The following is a 15,000-nucleotide window of genomic DNA, read 5'->3' on the forward strand; positions in this document are numbered from 1 at the left end:
ATGTGACCCTGTGGTACCACTGCCTTGTTCCCATCTTAAAAGTGCACTCCTCTCCGGCCTTAAAGTTGGGTTGAGTATGTAGCAGGCAAAGGTCAGTTGCCAGTTATCATTAAGTTAGTGACCTTAAGATTTTACATTTTAGATATCTTTAAGTATGCACCTTTTGTCCATGCCCTACCAAATTCTCTACAAGCACTTTGAAGGTGAAACATATTTGGAGAATCTGCTACTGTTTACAACAAATAGTACTCTTAACTTTTTATTTTTTGTTTTTATGGTTTGTTTTTTTTTTATTATTATTTTAGACTCTCTTTAGGCACAATAACACTGCTGTGTTGTTCATATGTGTATGTTCTAGTATTACTATATGTTCTAGTATCACTATACTTTTTTGTTCGCCCTATTGAGTGTCGTGTTTTTTACCAACATTCACAGGTTGATTAAAGGTTTGAAATATTCACGTTGTTGTGATAGCATTTGCTTTTGCAGACTCACGTCCATGGGTGGCGGAGAGCTGCCATGCTCACACTGGAATGTGCTTCCGCTGGCGCATATTCACACTCAACACTGACACTTTTCTCAACAGTCACTGGGCCACCGCAGCATGATGAAAGAAAGAGTGTGTTCAAAGTGCGTCTCTTGCTCTTACTGTAAAGGGTAGTTGCTCAAGAGAGCCCTCAGGAAGTGCTGCACAGAACAATGAGACGAGGACAATGTCACTCTGTCATGTAGCAAGTCGCTGGTGAACCACACGCAACCCCCGGGGCATGTATTTCAGGTACAGATTTGCTTCCTAAGAATCCTTTCATTTAATGACAAATGACAGTAGCATAAATACATGTGGTTGTTCTTCTTTCTGCAGAGCACACAGTTGGGGCTCACACAAAGTATACATGTGGCCTTGTGATGAATGAGTGTTTTGTTTCATGGATTGTCTCGTTTCTTCGTGCTGTTTTGGTTACAGCTGACTCAGACAATAGACAATAGGCGAGGAATGGGGAAGGATGGGATGATCTCTGTGGTTTGTGGAGGAAGGGGCATTTAGTCGTGTGGGGAGGGTTCACGGCTGGATCGGGTTTTCCACACATGGCACATTTTCTCCAGCGGAGGGCAGATACTTGCCCTCAGCGCTCTCCCTCCAGAAGCCCAAAACCAAAAACAAACACAGAGGACAGCCAAACCGCTTTCTTCTCACAAACCTTCACTTCATATGAATTCATATTCCTTCATTCACCACTACACTGCTGCCCTGACACAAGGATCAACTGGTCTCTTTTGTGACCGGAGGCAGTGGTCTGGGCAGCCCTGTAAAGAACTGACAATGCCCCGTATCCTTCCACACCCACACCAGGTGGGCAGATTAGGTTCCTTTTACCACCAGTATCTGTGAGCCAACAGCGGTCGCGCTCTTATTAAAGGCTCCTATTACAGCACTGACCAAAGGGTGTGACCTTGGAACCTATCAAAGGTCATCGCTGGCTGATGAGGTCGCTGCTCTCTGCAAACAAGGGGCCTCTCTGTGACCCAGTCTGAGGGCATCCTTTGAGTGACCCCTCCCGCCCACGGGAACGGCGTGATTGAAATCGATCAGCGCTCACTTGTCTCTCTCACGGGGAGCAGGGGGATATTGACTCCCTCTCCCTCCCCGCCCCCCCGTCATCTCATCACCTGCCACTCCTGTCCCCGAGTCTGCGCTGACGAGGGGGTGGACAGGGGGGGGTGGGCGTAGAATGGGTCGCTCCGCACCACTCCGTTCTGTCCTTCCTCTCACTCTCCCTCCCTCCCTCACTCTCTCTCTCTTTCCGTCGCCACGGTCATCTCCTCACCTGCTCCCTCTCCTCTTCTTTCTGTCGAAATGCTTCTGTCTGTCTGATGGCTTCATTACAGAGTGCTCTCATCCGTTAAATGACAGAGGAGAATAGACTGATGAGGTGTGAGAGTTGGGGGAGACGTGTGTGTATGAGTGTGTGAGTGTGTGTAAGAGTTCAGGCGACGTGTGTGTATGAGTGTGAGTAGGTGTGTGTGTGTCTGTGTGTGTGTGTGTGTGTGTGAGGGCGTACGTGCCGATGAGTAGGTGTTGAATACTGGTGTTGTAAAGCCTGTCACCATTGACATCATAACCATTTTGAGTGCTGAAGTTAACTGGCTCAGAGAAAGAATCTCTTTCTCTCTGGCACACAAAAGAAACACAATCACAAGTGTGGAACTCGCAGGGTAATTATTACTATCAGCATTGATTAAGCCGATTAGGCTCTGTGTACTGAGCTGAGTCACCAATTATATTTCTGGCACATGTAATTGTATATTTGCTGTATAATTTTCAGACCTCAGTATTTGTATCATTTCCTCTCGGTAACCGAGATAAGTTCCTCTCTCGTTCCCACAGTTTTGAACAGAGCTGGCCAGGTTCACTTGCACAGAGCTGCCAACTCTCACGCTTTCGGTGTGTGACACACGATTTTGCCTGTTTACACACGCACTCACGCCATACATCCATTTTCTCACGCAAAACAAAATCTGATCTTGGGCTGAGACTCGTTCGTTCATTTTAAAAATCCCCAACGGTAGGCTATATGGCGCTAAGAAGCGCCACTGTACCACTGTAGGCTAACCCTATTGCATAGACATCCAGTTGCAGTGCCAGTTCAGACCTCCATGGGGCCCTAGGCAAAATCCTGCTAAGGGGCCCTCCTTACTACCTGAACGCTGAGGGCCAAAAATATAACCTTTTTAAAATATATATATATATTTAATGTATATTATGTGACATAACAGTGCTCCTAATACAATCATCCCAAAACAGAAATGACCAAATATAATGTTTTTCCCCATAAAGGACCTTCACAGCAAATGTAAATATAATGTATTTAAATAGGCAATAAAACTACAGTTTCGATACTTGTGGAAATTTGTGGTTTGACACGTGAAGTTATGCAGTTCTTTTTTGTAAGGGTCTAGACCGTTCTTCTGTGTCTGCAGTAGGCTACGAGCCAAAGACATAGCTACTGAACTGGCTCCCCTGATTCCCTTCAATATTTTTTTCAAACGTAGACTATTTTAAATAATAATTGTAATACTTCATATGTCTAATTTACGATATGTAGCCTATCTATTGCCCATGCGGCACAGCTATAGGCTACTTTCCATTTTGCATACGTTCAGTTGCAGTTGTATCTAAACCAACTAAAGCTCGACTAAAATATTGTAAACCTATTTATTTAAAATGTATAGTATGGGAAGAGTGAAATCACAGATTCGTTTCGACCTGTTCTCGCGTGTATGCATCCCGAGCTGCACGTAATTATGAGCGCATTTAAAGAAGCGGGTTTTTTCCTTCTTCTTTTAATGTAGCCAGTCGCCGCATTCAAAAACGGAACATGGGATTATACATTATCACAACTTTGCCATGACTGGGAAAGGCTGGCAAGCGAGCCGCAGACAGATTCACTTCAGATTCAGGGGATTCACTTCCTTGTGTGGTCGACCTAAGCTAGGTCAGCAACACGCGCTGGAGAGGTGTGGACATCAAACCATGAGACGAACGCAAGTTTAGCCGACTGCTGTTCCTGCTTTTCATTCTCGTTAAGTTTCTTCTTTTTTCGGATTCACGTTCATCTTCTTGTAATGTAGCGAAACACTGTCGCTGTGTCTGCATATGCCTACCTGTCTGTCACTAACTTGGCTCAAGGGAAGACAGAGGAGGGGGCCTTCATTTAGCCTACTTGCAGGGCCCTATCGCAACTTGCGTAGTGTGCGTATAGGGAGAACCGGGCGCCCTGTCCAGTTGCGACAGAAGGAGACACCCGCGGGAGAAAATTGCAATCTGGTATGACAATGTCACAAATCATAGGCCTAAGAACTCACTCTCTTAAAATCTCTCTAATCTTGAAAGAAATCAGTTTGTGTGGATGAACTTGATTCCCTAGCCTACATGTAACTTTAGACTACTTGTTGCATTTTTGTTGCACACTGTTTAACGTGTGGATAAATAACTTCTGGAGAGAGCTAAATCATAGTGCTCACTAAAATCATAGGCTAAAGGAACATTGCAAGACAGAAGACACTCATCTCTTATATGATCCCTGAACGATTTCCTTCGACTTGTTAGTGTTTTGAACATGTATTTTATCTAATGACACAGAAAGCAAAATTAATTGCATCCACATATCCTTGTCATGCAACTTTTATTTCACTCGCGTAAAACCGTGAGATAGAAAACTACCTCACGTATTTTTTTTTAAAGCGACAGGCACTCAATTACACACACTATTAATGCACACTCAATTAGACCTACAGTAGGCCTATGAGTAAGTGTAATAGTCTTGAAATCAGTGCACAAAAGACTTTTTTAGCTACTAATAATTATGCAGATTGTAAAATAATAAACATTATCAACAAAATAATATGTACAGTTATATATATATTCCAAAATATATGATATCATTTAGAAACATATGACTATCATTTTTTGTGTGTGTGGAGGGTCGAGCAGAATCTTAGATGGCCACTGGTGTGAATGATCACACAATCTTCAATATTAGGTTATTGATGATTAAATCACCAAACAAACTAAAACTGTTTTTAAAAAAAGCATCGAAAAAGTATCAAAATCACAATTCTTGACTTAGTATCGGGATCGAAACAAAAATGTTGGTATCGTGACGAGTGCGGGACAAACTTTTGGTCACCCCCGACAGAATCTCACTCCAAGGTTTTTTGAAAAGTTGGCAGCTCTGCTTGCATCTGTTTGTGCTGTGAGGGTCACAGATGTCCGATTGTGGATGAATAAGAAAGGCTCTCATACCTCCCCTTGGCTCCTTTTCAAAAGGCTTCCGCCAAAAATATCCGACACCGTGTAAAGTTCACAGGCCGCCGCCAACTTCCACGGAGAGGCGTGTCCATCACAGGCAGCCCACGCGCTCCCATCAGGAGGTGGCCGGTCCAAACATGTGCTGCGCGGAGCCTGATGAGATGCGTGGACTGAAGGAGGGGAGGCAGCAGATGTCTCCTTTGAAGGAGGCAACACCTGGGGACACCTGTCTAAGATGCTCCCCCGTCACCATGACAGGTGCTGTCCCCTGGGGCCGTGCACCGCTGCTTGAGGGTAAGAGGCACGATTACCAGCCATGGCCTTACACACCACTGCTGATGTACTGCATTGGAACTCATCTATCAAATGCATCTGGGTCATTTGCTCTCAGCCTACAGCCTACAGTAGTTTTGAAATCTAATGTCTTTAAGTACACAGGAGGCGAGTGCGTTTCATAAAGGTTGCAAAGATCTGAGGCATTTATGGGAGTTATGCATTTAAAACGCCTGTAATATCTTTTGGCCTTGCCCTGATGATGGCCATCATTGCTGAAACACACAGAGCTGTTTTAACGGAAAAGACGAGACATATAAAAGGCTTTCAAAACGTGTAAGCATACCTTTGCAAATGTTCTGCACTGTAAAGATCCCTAAAGTGAGCCACAAGTGAGTAGAGTGAGCAGCAGAGGGGCACCCAGCCTCAGTAAAGGCCCTGCTTGTACTGTATGTACTGTACTGTATTTCTTCTGAAGTTGGGCTATCTATGTGCCTGGCACAGAGGTTCTATGTGTCGGGGTGAGGCTAGTCTAACATCCTGGGCCTCCTGACCTCTCGCCGGGGCCTCTCTCTCTCGTCCTCTGTGTGCGCTGCATGCTGTTGAGCAACCAGGGCGGGCCTGGGGAGAGGATGAGGAGTTCCTGGGCGTCTGCCCAGAGGCGGGGCGCGTGCGGACCGTCCCCGGGGAGCGGCTCCCGCCCTCTCCAGTAAAAACGCTCCGTGTGCCAGACCACTGGGGCTGGCCTGGGAACCGCACACTCTCCAATCTCTCCTCCAGGACGGCCCAACGGGCCCTCTCTGCCAGCGCGCCCATCTGTCCGCAGGCCATCATGTAAATGTGCTGTTGTACAGGAATGCTTATGATGATGGCACATATGTCTGGCTCCACTCCCCCGCCAGTGTTGTTCTCAACTCGGCGTGTGTGTGTGTGTGTGTGTGTGTGTGTGTTGAGCGCCACTCAGTGGGAGACGCTGCGTCTCTGCGTGGAGGCGCCCCACTGATTCAGCCTCAGGTGCCGGCGCTGGGCTCTTCGGCTCTGTGCTTTGAGGAGAGCAGCTGGAGGTGCGGAGCGCGAGCCGTGGAAGAAAGAGGGCTTTGTGCGCGCCTGTGTGCACCAGGAGCAACACAGAGGTAGGAGGTCTGGCCCTGAGGCCTGGAGCCCAGTATCTTCCACTCCCCATGTGTTGCACCGCCACACTGTGACTGAACGGACTGGGAGTCTGTGGGCTGTGGCTTCACACTCATTTTCTGGTCCACGAGTGCAAAATAGAGAAGCCCTTTGACTGTTGGGTGGGGGGCTTCAAGACTTTACTCTTAAAGGGATATTCCGCCATTTTTGGAAATACGCTCATTTTCCACCTCCCCTCGAGCAAAACAATCGATATTTACCTTGTTCCCGTTCATCCAGCCATTCTGTGAGTCTGGCGATACAACTTTTAGCTTCAGCCTAGCATAGATCACTGAATCGGATTAGACCATTAGCTTCTCGCCTGCTAGCTTCATGTTTAAAAGTGACTAAGATTTCTGATAATTTTCCCATTTAAAGCGTGTCTCCTCTCAAGTTAGAAAGTGCAATAAGACCAACTGAAAATGAAACCTGGCGTTTTTCTAGGCTGATTTGACATGGAACTACACTCTCATCTGGCGTAATAATCAAGGCAACTTGCAAACGTACCATAGGCGCAGTGATATCGTACGCAGCATCTGAAAATAGTCCCCATAGACATCAAGCAGTAGTAGTGCCAGTAGCTGCAAGTTGCCTTGATTATTACGCCAGATGAGAATGTAGTTCCATGTCAAATCAGCCTAGAAAAACGGCAGGTTTCATTTTCTGTTGGTCTTATTGCACTTTCTAACTTGAGAGGACACACGTTTTAAATGGGAAAATTACCAGAAATATTAGTCACTTTTAAACATGAAGCTAGCAGGCGAGAAGCTAATGGTCTAATCCGATTCAATGATCTATGCTAGGCTGAAGCTAAAAGTTGTATCGCCAGACTCACAGAATGGCTGGATGAACGGGAACAAGGTAAATATCGATTGTTTTGCTCGAGGGAAGGTGGAAAATGAGCGTATTTCCACAAATGGCGGAATATCCCTTTAAGTCAGGCTGCCCTTGGCAGGTTTTCGACTTGTAAAAGAACAGGCAAGGGAAAAAAGAGAATGACTTTGCGTGTACCTGCATGGGGATGACACATTTCATTTACCATCCAAGGAGGAGGCTTAACACTGATTAGGAACCAAATGAATAATCAATATTCAATTAAAGGAAGCACGAAAGTGATATGTATGGGACTAATCAGTAGCGATTTCATCCCCACACGAAGCATGTGAAGGTGAGAGAGGAGTTGAGCGTGACTGTGAAAGTGGACGTGTAGGCATGTATGTGGATACAGTGTGCTCTATGAACAAGGAAAAGTGGTCGTGTTTGTAGGTTAGACTAAGAGAGAAAGTGGTCGTGTTTGCTGGTTAGACTGGAGGAGAAAGTGGTCGTGTATGTAGGTTAGACTGGGAGAGAAAGTGATTATGTTTGCTGGTGAGACTGGGAGAAAATGGTCGTGTATGCTGGTTAGACTGGGAGAAAATGGTCGTGTTTGTAAATTAGACAGGAGGAGAAAATGGTGGTGTTAGTAGGTTAGACTGGGAGAAAAAGTGGCCGTGTCTGTAGGCCTATGTGTAATGTGTGTCAGCAGAGGCAGACACAAGGAACTTGTGAGGTTGAGCAGATGTGGGGAAAGGAAACATCTGCTGTGTTTGTGTTTATACAGAAACAGGCAGGAAGTGCGCTGCTGGTGTGGGTGAATGGAAGCCAAGAGCGCTTTTAATTTGTAGTTTAATTAGTAGCTCGTATTGATGTTTAGTGGAAGTTGCATATTTTATTGATGTGTGAATCAAATGTGTGTTTATGTAAAATGAAAAATCTGACAGCAAAAGGAGACTCCGGAATGTTGTGTAAACGTTTTTATTTCTCCAGCCCGTGGATCACTCCAGCCCAGAGAGCACTCCTCAATCATCTCCTCTTCCTACCTCTTCAACACATCCCTCCATTTCCTATAAAAAACTATGACAGACACACTCGACATTCACACAGACACACACACACACACACACACACACAGACAGACAGACAGACACACACACACACTCATGCGCACACGAGTGGAGATGTACGGGGGCGGTGGGCTGTCTGAAGCACGGAGGTATCATTAGATTGGAGGAAGCTGTGCATTAGCGGTAGCGTTAGCATCTACGTAGTAAAGTACAGGGCCAGTCACTGAAACAAACACACTGGATGCTGCCATGTTTGCTTTGTAAATCATAGTTCTAAATGGCACCATTGAAGTCAGTGTGGTCAGTGGCAAAAACTACATGAGTGTCATACTCGTCCTGAAAGCCAGGGTCACTCTGTCATTCTGTCTATTTTGTACAGTTTGTATTTACTTGTAAGTGCCAAAAATGTCCAACAGCGATGTTCAAAACCACAAAACACACAGGACTGAAATGAAAGACCATGACGTCATTGTGTGTGTGTGGGGGGGAGGGGGGGAGGGAACTGCGCAAACTGCGCAAACTGCTATCACTTGACCTCCAGGACCTTGTCAGCTGAGCCAAGTCAGAGGGATCCTGCCTCCCTGGCTCCTGGCACAACCTTGATCTGCTCCTCCCCAGGCTGCGCCTCTGCTGCGTCAGTGTGACATCATGGTTTTTCCCCTGTCCCCTTCATCCTGACATTCCTGTCCAGCCTCTCGTCTGACTGCAACCACTTCTACCGTCCCGCGCCACGTCAACTGGCATCAGCCCATGTGAATCATTAGAATAATGCCATTTCTAAAGTAGAAATATGTTTAACATTTCAAAAAGCTACAACGACGAGTACCATTCGGCTGATTTCACAGCCAGTCACTCTTACGGAGTGTTCTGTTCTTTAAGATTGAAGAGATTTTTTTTCCTTCTGAGAGAAGTGGGGGCTTTGAACAGTCTCACATCTCAGTGCTGATAAAATAAAGCTCCGCGGAGCGGCGGCGTAACAAGCTTTAGTCTCACGGGGCAACAGAGAGTTCAGAGGAGGAAGAGGAGACCGTCGGAGGAAGAGCTGTGCGCGGGGGTGCTCCTCATACACGCGCGAGGTCACGAGAGGTCACGAGAGGTCGGGGGGGAGGACAGCAGACGTCCACCTACGTATCTAGTCATCCACTCATAAGCTCACTCCCACAGACCCACATGTCCACACCACAACGCATGCTGTGAGTGCCAAACAGGGCAGATATGAGAAAAAACAGACACATGCATACTCACTCACTCACACACATGTAAACAAACAAAGAATGACACAAAGTAAACCAAAATGAAATATCAACGGAAAAAAGGTAAAGATTGAATCTCTTTAGAGTGATCAGTCCATGGTGTATGCACAAACACAGACACACACACACATTCACGCATGCGCCCTTGAATGAATGTGTGCGCACACGTGCACGTGCACACACACACGCACACACAAACACACACACACACACAGAGAGAAAACATGCAAACACTGTTTCCGTAATGGTGATAATAAATGATATGACAGCAAGTCTAACAGTTGAGTAATTGACTTTAAGAGGGAAGTGCTAAGGTCACCTGGAAGACACGGACCTCTCTGTGTATGTGTGTCTGTGTGCACGCATGTGTGTGTGTGTGTGTGTGTGTGTGTGTGTGTGTGTGTGTGTGTGTGTGTGTGTAAGTGTTTACGTGCTACACACATCGGCAAAGACACAGGCCACAAATCAATACAAAACAAAACAGGTAAACAGAGAAGCTCAACGTCAACACTTGAAATCAAAACTATGAGCACTTATGTGGCACTGGCATCAACACCAAATCAGTAACTTAAAAAAAGAACAACCTCTTTGCTGCAAGTTCAAAAAAACAAACATCCACATGAATATGGAAGAGATCCCGTCCAGCCACTTTGTTCATCCTAGTCCTGGCCAGAGCCTGACACCTTGTGTAATGATCAGTGATTTTAGCTTGATTGATTAACTGATGATCAACGCGCTTTTTGAGTTCCTCAGGTTGGGGCGGTCCTCCCTGCGGATTCGAGTTTGATTGACAGGTGAGGTCACCCGGTCAGCAGTTCTGCGTGCCAGCAACAGGGGGAGCCGTTCCTCTGGTGTGGAGGTCCTTCAGCTCCCCCGCTGGCCCTCGCACAGTGGAGGGGTCCACTGGGGGCCTGCACAGTCCATCTCATGAGCATGTCTCCATAGCATCTCACCAACACACACACACACACACACACACACACACACACACACACACACACACACACACACACACACACACACACACACACACACACACACACACACACACACACACACACACACACACACACACACACACACACACACACACACACACACACACACACACACACACACACACACACGCTTCATTTCTGCTCACTCTTCTCCTTCTGAAATGTTAAAAAGGTTTAAATAAAAAATACCGAAGGAAGAGACTCTTCCGCTCTCATCTCACACACACATGCACACACACTCCAGCAAACATTACCACCTCTTACACACACACACACACACACACATACAGACACACACAAACAGAAAGGAAGGCTGTCTCGTAAACATAATTGATATGCTCCTCTGTGGAGGACGATGAGCGCACCAAACTGATGTCTCTCTCTTCGCAGCGACCGAACGACAGAGTCTCTCTCTCCGTCTCTCTCATCTATCGGGTGAAATAATGGGCTGATCTGTTCTTCCATCACCGAAGGGGAAAAAAAAAGAGGAGTTCAAGACATCTCAGTCCTAAATCTCTCCCACTCTCTCTCTCTCTCTGTTTCTTCCTTTCTTTCTCGCTCTCCTTCGTCACCCTGTCTCCCCGGCGTCGGGCGCGGGTGGCGCGCATGCACGTGCGTGTGTGTGCACGTGCGCACGCGCTCAGATCATCTCGGGGAGTGTGACGTTGCGGAGCAGCCACTGCTGGGAGCGGCTGCCGCTGCAGTCCCTCACGCTGGGCACCTGCGTGTCCTCCTCCGAGGCCTTGTCCAAGCACTGGTTACTGTTCACGTGCACCAGGGTCAGCCGCTGCACACGGGACACACACATTCACACACACACACAGGGAAACAGACCAACAGATACATTTCATTACATTGCATTACATTACATTACATTACATTAAATTACATTAAATTACAGTTCATTTCATTACATTATTATAGCATATAGGTACGATGCAATGATTAATCGATCAATCAATTAGTTGTTGACTATTACATTATTAACTAACTGCCGTATTAACTATTTTGATAATTGATTAATCAGTCTATTCTTTAAGGCAATTACGTCACAATTCTCTGATTGTAGCTTTCTAAACTTGATTTTTTTCATCTTTACTTACTCCTCTATGACAGTGAATTAGACGACATTTGAAGACTCGGGCTTTGGAAAAAGATTATCGAGATTTTTGTGTCCATTTTCTAGCATTTTATCAATCAAACAACTAATTGATTAATCACGAAAATAATCATCAGATTAATCAACTATGAAAATAATCGTCAGATTAATTGACTGTGAAACTAATCGTTAGTTGTGGCCCTATATTACATTACATTGCATTGCATTACAATACATACAATATATACAGATACAGACATACAGATGTAGATGTAGTCATTGCCACACAACACACAGAAAGATCTCCAGTTGTGACAGTAGTGTATGGTATATTGGTATATGTGAACTTGTCGTATGGATTCCTAAACTGCACTGTAGTGACCTTGAAGCATGACCTTTCTTGTGTGTGTGGCAGTGCTGGAGAAAGCGCTAGCAGCGCGAGTCCCAGCATGCTGATTGGGTTACAGGCCACCTGCACTCCCCAGCAGCTCTCTGAGCTTTATCTTAGTCCCGGCTATCTGCCTACATCCATGCAAACCCACAAACACACTCTCATCCCATCTGATACAAGCGTGCTGAACAAAACAAACAACGCTTGCCACTGTTTACCTGACCAAACACACTTGACTGGTAAACATGCTGGGTGTGACGAAATGCCAATGATTAATGGTTAAACAAACACTGACGTAGATGGATATATTTATAAATAAATTCTTTAACAAATGAAACTAACCCCCACATTTACCCAAATGACTCAGCACACAAACTCCAATGGCTGGCCAGATTACAGTTGAGAGTGAGTGAGCAAGCGTGTGTTTGCAACTATGTGAGAGGGAGTGAGTGTGTGCGCAGGAGATCCCCTTACTCTTCCAGGCTCTCACAAAGACTGCTCTGTGACTAGTAAGTTCCTATATCTGATTGGACACACACATTTAGACGGACACACACATTTAGACAAACACACACACTTGCTCGCACACACCTCATCGTCTTCAATCCAGCTAGTCTTACCTACCTTTAGCCCTCTTAACTGCCTCAGTGAGGCTAATGCTTCCTGTAAGTCTATCAAGCACACCGCTCCATTTTCATCGAGGCTCTCTCAGCGTGCCAGAGAGGCCAGCCATACTGTTGTCTTTGTGCAGTTGGGACGCCCAGTGACTGAGCCCCAGGACTGCGCCGCCTCAGACCCCCCCCCCCCCCCCCCCCACCCCCATCCCCTGCTGCAGTCTGCACACAGAGCACCACTGGGCCTCCGCGATGGTCACAAGACAACAGCCTAAAGCCTCTCATCTCGCGCTCACACAAACACACAGCTTGTCTCTCCGATGGCCTGTTTGTTCTTCTCCTCTCCTCTCCTCTCTCGTCTCCTCTGTGCTCTCCTTCAGCCAGCCTCCCTCTCTGGCCAGAGCCTGGTAATTCCCCCTCTTCAGGAAGAGAGGGAGGGAGGGAGGGACGGAGGGAGGAGTGTTTCTGAAATTGGAATGTGAAGTGATTTCTGGTCCATTCTCCGCCACACTCTCTCCACCCTCTCCCCCTTTCCCTCTCTCCTCCGCCCCCTGGTCTCTTCTCACCCCATTCTCTCGTCTTTTATATCTCTGTCGCGCTTTAAAAAGAGCATTCAACTGGACATTTAGATTGAATGACAATGGCCTCCATCTGAAACCCTCACAGCTAACAGTGTGTGTGTGTGTGTGTGTGTGTGTGTGTGTGTGTGTGTGTGTGTGTGTGTGTGTGTGTGTGTGTGTGTGTGTGTGTGTGCGCGCGTCTGTCTGTGTGTCTATGTGCGTGCTCACTGAGTAAGCATGGGAGTAGTGAATCAACAGCTACAGGCACATGCGCACACGCACACAACCACACACTTACGCACACAGACGCCACACACTCATGCCCATGCAGAGGGCTGGTTTGGGGGTGAATGTGCTGAGCTAGATGCTTTCTGACTTCTTTGCCCTTGGGCATTTATTACCAATCATACAAATATGTGCACACTTGGCTTTGAGGGTTGTGAGATGAACATGGGTATGCTCATAAGCGTGTGCAAATAGACACACACACACACACACACACACACACACACACACACACACAAGCTATAAATCTCGGCTTGACACACACAAACTACAGGAGCATTTTATTTCAGCTAAAGGTTACTCTAGGTTGAGGTTTAACAGGCACAAACACACACAAACACACACACACACACACACTCACTCACCAGAGGGTCGTACTCCCACAACTGGTTGCCTTTGAGGTGGTGGCACTTGAGCATCATGACCGGGCCGTTTAGCTTGGAGACGTCCAGACACAGGTCATCGGTCCTCAGCTCCTTACTGGCCGTGTACGAGAACACCTGAAAACACAACAGAGGTCAGGGGTCATACCACGCTTAGTGTGTGTGTTTGTGTGTGTGTGTGTGTGTGTGTGTGTTACATAGAGATAGATAGATAGATAGATAGATAGATACTGTAGATATACTTTATTGCCACACATGTCAGTGGCAATTGTTTACAGAAAGTAGCTCAAGCCAAAAAGGTAGAAAAGAAAGAAAAACTAAACAGAGTAAAATAACGTTGAATAAATGAATGAATAGTTCAGATCAGTTCTGTCTTCAGGAGTCTGAAGCGTCTGTAGCGTTTTCCAGAGGTTGTGATGAGGCTGGAATGGGCTGGTGGTTTGGACCAGAGGGGTAATTAGCTTGGTATCCTAGAAGCAAGTGTGACCGCTGCATCTGGGACACCACCATATGAGCACATACATCTCTCTCTCACACACACACACAGGCAATTTCTCAAATGCTATTTTTCTCTTACTGTATGTGGGAACAGGAGCAAAACGGTGAAGTCAAGTCGTTAATCTATCCCCTGGTGACCTAGTATTATTAACAATAATCCTGGCAGAGCTTTGGTGGGAAATGAAAACACTGGATTAGCGTATTTGAGGAGGGCAAGGTCGAGTGAGGACTGCTCCCCCTTCCTTCACTACACTCCTATCACAGTAAGCCCATGCCCCATTGAGCCGCCATTGTTTTTCTCAGGGCTCTTTCATGTCCAAGTGAAACCGTTTAACATCATCTGCAAGTGGTTGTGATCACTTTGAGCGCAAAGCTGTCTTTTATTTATTTAAACATTTAAAGAACCTTCATGCTTTTAAATGGCAAGAGTTACATTTGTATGAAATAAGTTATCTAGCTGATGCTACCGTCTCCGCATTTTCAGCTAAGACAGAAATCCTCAAGGTGCCTGTGCAACATAGCTGCTTTGTCCCCAAATTCTTATGTTTAACTTTAACAGCTCATTAGATCACACACACACACACACACACACACACACACACACACACACACACACACACACACACACACACACACACACACACACACACACACACACACACACACACACACACACACACACACACGGCAACTGTTAAGATGGCTCCCTCGGCTATAGACTGCTAGGAGAGTTCATATAGCTAGAGTGGGTTAACTGGCATGAGACCCTCCATGTTGTACACA

At 46.2% G+C, this 15,000-nt stretch overlaps 2 protein-coding genes across 4 annotated transcripts in view; one reads left to right on the plus strand and one right to left on the minus strand.

The window, feature by feature from the left end:
• The window catches only part of tmem245 (transmembrane protein 245), a 14,660-nt gene extending 14,200 nt beyond the window's left edge, over window positions 1-460 (plus strand). For both annotated transcript variants that reach the window (XM_062539364.1, XM_062539365.1), the window contains one exon: window positions 1-460. This exon is cut by the window's left edge and continues 1,845 nt beyond it. The gene's annotated coding sequence lies outside the window, so the exon portion shown is untranslated.
• A 7,561-nt stretch (window positions 461-8,021) lies between these two features.
• Window positions 8,022-15,000, minus strand: part of galnt1 (UDP-N-acetyl-alpha-D-galactosamine:polypeptide N-acetylgalactosaminyltransferase 1) — a 42,012-nt gene continuing 35,033 nt past the window's right edge. For both annotated transcript variants that reach the window (XM_062539369.1, XM_062539367.1), the window contains exons 12-13: window positions 13,702-13,836; window positions 8,022-11,174 (exon numbers count right to left, since the gene is read on the minus strand). In XM_062539369.1, the coding sequence (XP_062395353.1) occupies window positions 11,028-11,174; window positions 13,702-13,836 (282 nt within the window). In that variant the 3' untranslated portion in view covers window positions 8,022-11,027. The remainder of the gene's footprint in view (window positions 11,175-13,701; window positions 13,837-15,000) is intronic.

This window comes from Sardina pilchardus, chromosome 6 (assembly GCF_963854185.1).
Source record: "Sardina pilchardus chromosome 6, fSarPil1.1, whole genome shotgun sequence".
Lineage (NCBI taxonomy): Eukaryota > Metazoa > Chordata > Actinopteri > Clupeiformes > Clupeidae > Sardina > Sardina pilchardus.